This window comes from Patella vulgata, chromosome 2 (genome assembly GCF_932274485.2).
Source record: "Patella vulgata chromosome 2, xgPatVulg1.2, whole genome shotgun sequence".
Taxonomy (NCBI): domain Eukaryota; kingdom Metazoa; phylum Mollusca; class Gastropoda; family Patellidae; genus Patella; species Patella vulgata.
This window is the reverse complement of record NC_065880.2, coordinates 85,649,728-85,652,107: the sequence shown is the minus strand read 5'-3', so window position 1 is coordinate 85,652,107 and position 2,380 is coordinate 85,649,728. Positions and strand designations below refer to the sequence as shown.

Sequence of the window (2,380 nt, the reverse complement as noted above, 5' to 3'; positions counted from 1 at the left end):
ACTTTAATCAGATGGTTTCAAACATTTGGTCAAAACGGACATCACATTTAGTCAAAACTTGAATAATTTGGACAAAACGGCAATAAAAAACGATCGATTAAATACTTAATGAATTAAATATGAAATAAAACCCTTGCTGGATTTCAGATACTTATTTATATATAAAGCTAGCATAAATAATAGAGATTAGCAATACTGCAGTACACAGAACATAATCCGATCAAAAGCTCTGGACCAGTTCTGCCAGGTAATGAACATTTTTGATTAATAATAATAATATGTCCATTTATAAAGCGCTTTATCACCCAATAATACATTCTACAGTAGATATCGCTTGTGTGATATATTTCATAATCTACTTCGATATCTCCTTAGGAGATATCGCTTTACATGAATTTGATTGGTCAGTTGAAAAGGAACTACTTTTTTTTATTTTCAAAGAACAGTTCATTTTTTTTATTAAGAGTAACTTTTTTTTAATTAAAAATGAACTATTCTTATTCAGTTGACCTTGATGGAAACACTGGGTCAATATAAAGGACTTTGCAATGTTTGAATTGCTGTCAAAAAATGATGTATCACTACACCGTAATGTTCAGTAAAAATGAAATCTACAGCAAAGAATTATATTTATCTATTTATGCATGTAAGAAGGGATTGGGTGATAAATAAAATCTCCTACTCGTCTTTTTTGATATCAAAAAATATCAACACTCGTTGATAAAGTAATAAAAAACACGGCAGAGCCTCGTTTTTTGTTACTTTATCAACTTGACAATGTGTTGATATTTTTTGATATCAAAAAAGACGAGTTGGAGATTCTCTATTCGCCCATGTATCTGTTATCAGTCGGCACTTCAGCCAGTTATATAGAGGTATGTCTCGTGTTTTCCTTTGGCGTTCGTCACTTCCGATTCGCGAATCCTGTATTACTCAGCTATCGTATCAATGATCTCTGAGTTAAAATTATATTTGGAACGTGATGAATTAGTTCTATCACATATGTGATAATGACTGGCACCAATATTGTCCTTTAATCTAACTTGAATACAATGGACACTGGTATTAATCTAACTTGAGCACAATGGACACTGGTATTAATCTAATTTGAACACAATTGACACTGGCATTAATCTAAAGTATAAAATGGTAAACCTTTTGTAAAGTTTTAAGATTAGCAAAGATTACTCACCTCCTGACATCGAAACCATAACTAAATGTTGCATAAACAAAATTCACATTGACACAAATTCAGGAATTGTATAAACTTTGCTGGATTTAAAATACTTATTTAAAAAATAAAACTAGCACAGACAATAGAGATTAGCAATGCTACTGAGCACATTAGATAGAACATAATCCGATCACATGCTCTGGACACATCCTGCCAGCTAATGATTTCCTCATCTGTATTTCCACCAACTACATGAACATTGTTAGTTTTGATACCCCGTCTTCCGGTCTTGCCCAACCAATGGTAAACTCCTTCCCTAGGCACCGATCCCGAACGGTGATAAAGCGAGACAGCTCCAACAGAAGCCACAACAGATACAACCTTCAAACATAACATTGTGCAGACGTAGACGCCTAAAATACTGATGTTTTCTGAAACTTCCGGTAACAATTCTGATAGCGCAGAAAGGGTGACAGAATAGGCCAGGAGAATGGAAACAGGTAGTGAAATCTTTTCTCCAGATTCAGCCGGAACTAGGAAAACAACAGGATTCAAAATCGCTAAAAGACAGATTGGTAAAATGGTAGTCAGTACGTAAAATAATGGATATCTTGATAAAGAAATCTGGAGTGTTATTTGTATTTGCGTGTTACCATATAGAAATTTTTCAGTGGTCAAACTATTCTCCAGCTTCCATGTACCACTTGGTTCAAACAGAATCGGACCTATATTATCGCTCTTTAAAAGCCTGACCTCCGACGCCTTGCTTGCCCATTGTATCAAATCAATGGAACAAGTCTGTGTATCGAACGGAAATTTTCCAAGGTTCATCTTACAGCGTGTTTCGGTTGTTTTTCCTAGGTACCAAATTACTGTACCGTTGTTGTCAACAGAAAGTATGTAATCTCCAGGCGTTAAGATGCCGGACTCTATAGATATACTATTATCAATGTATAAATCTGGAACCCATACCCTTTTAGCTGGAATGGCAATGTGCTCAATCTCTTCATAATCGGTCTTATTCCATACCAAAAGATCGTCTTTCCAAATTAACATTATCCAAATTGACGCTACTAGTGTCTCCGAAGATGATTCTAATTTCCTGATAGATTGTAAGGAAAGCACAACATCAACATTCACAGCAGCTGATGCGTTTACTATGGGTCTCACATCGGGCCTGTAGTTGTCAAATAATTTCTTGTGCAA

General features: G+C 35.0%; 1 protein-coding gene across 1 annotated transcript; it reads right to left on the bottom strand.

Moving 5' to 3' along the window:
* Positions 1-1,274: 1,274 nt before the first annotated feature.
* On the bottom strand, positions 1,275-2,380 carry LOC126812137 (neuronal acetylcholine receptor subunit beta-4-like). Its single transcript, XM_050538394.1, has one exon. The coding sequence runs from the start codon at positions 2,228-2,230 to the stop codon at positions 1,292-1,294; it is 939 nt and encodes a 312-aa protein (XP_050394351.1). The 5' UTR covers positions 2,231-2,380; the 3' UTR covers positions 1,275-1,291.

Excerpts from the sequence above, each read along its gene's own strand:
- LOC126812137 (XM_050538394.1), bottom strand. The coding sequence starts at position 2,230 with ATGTTAATTTGGAAAGACGATCTTTTGGTATGGAATAAGACCGATTAT.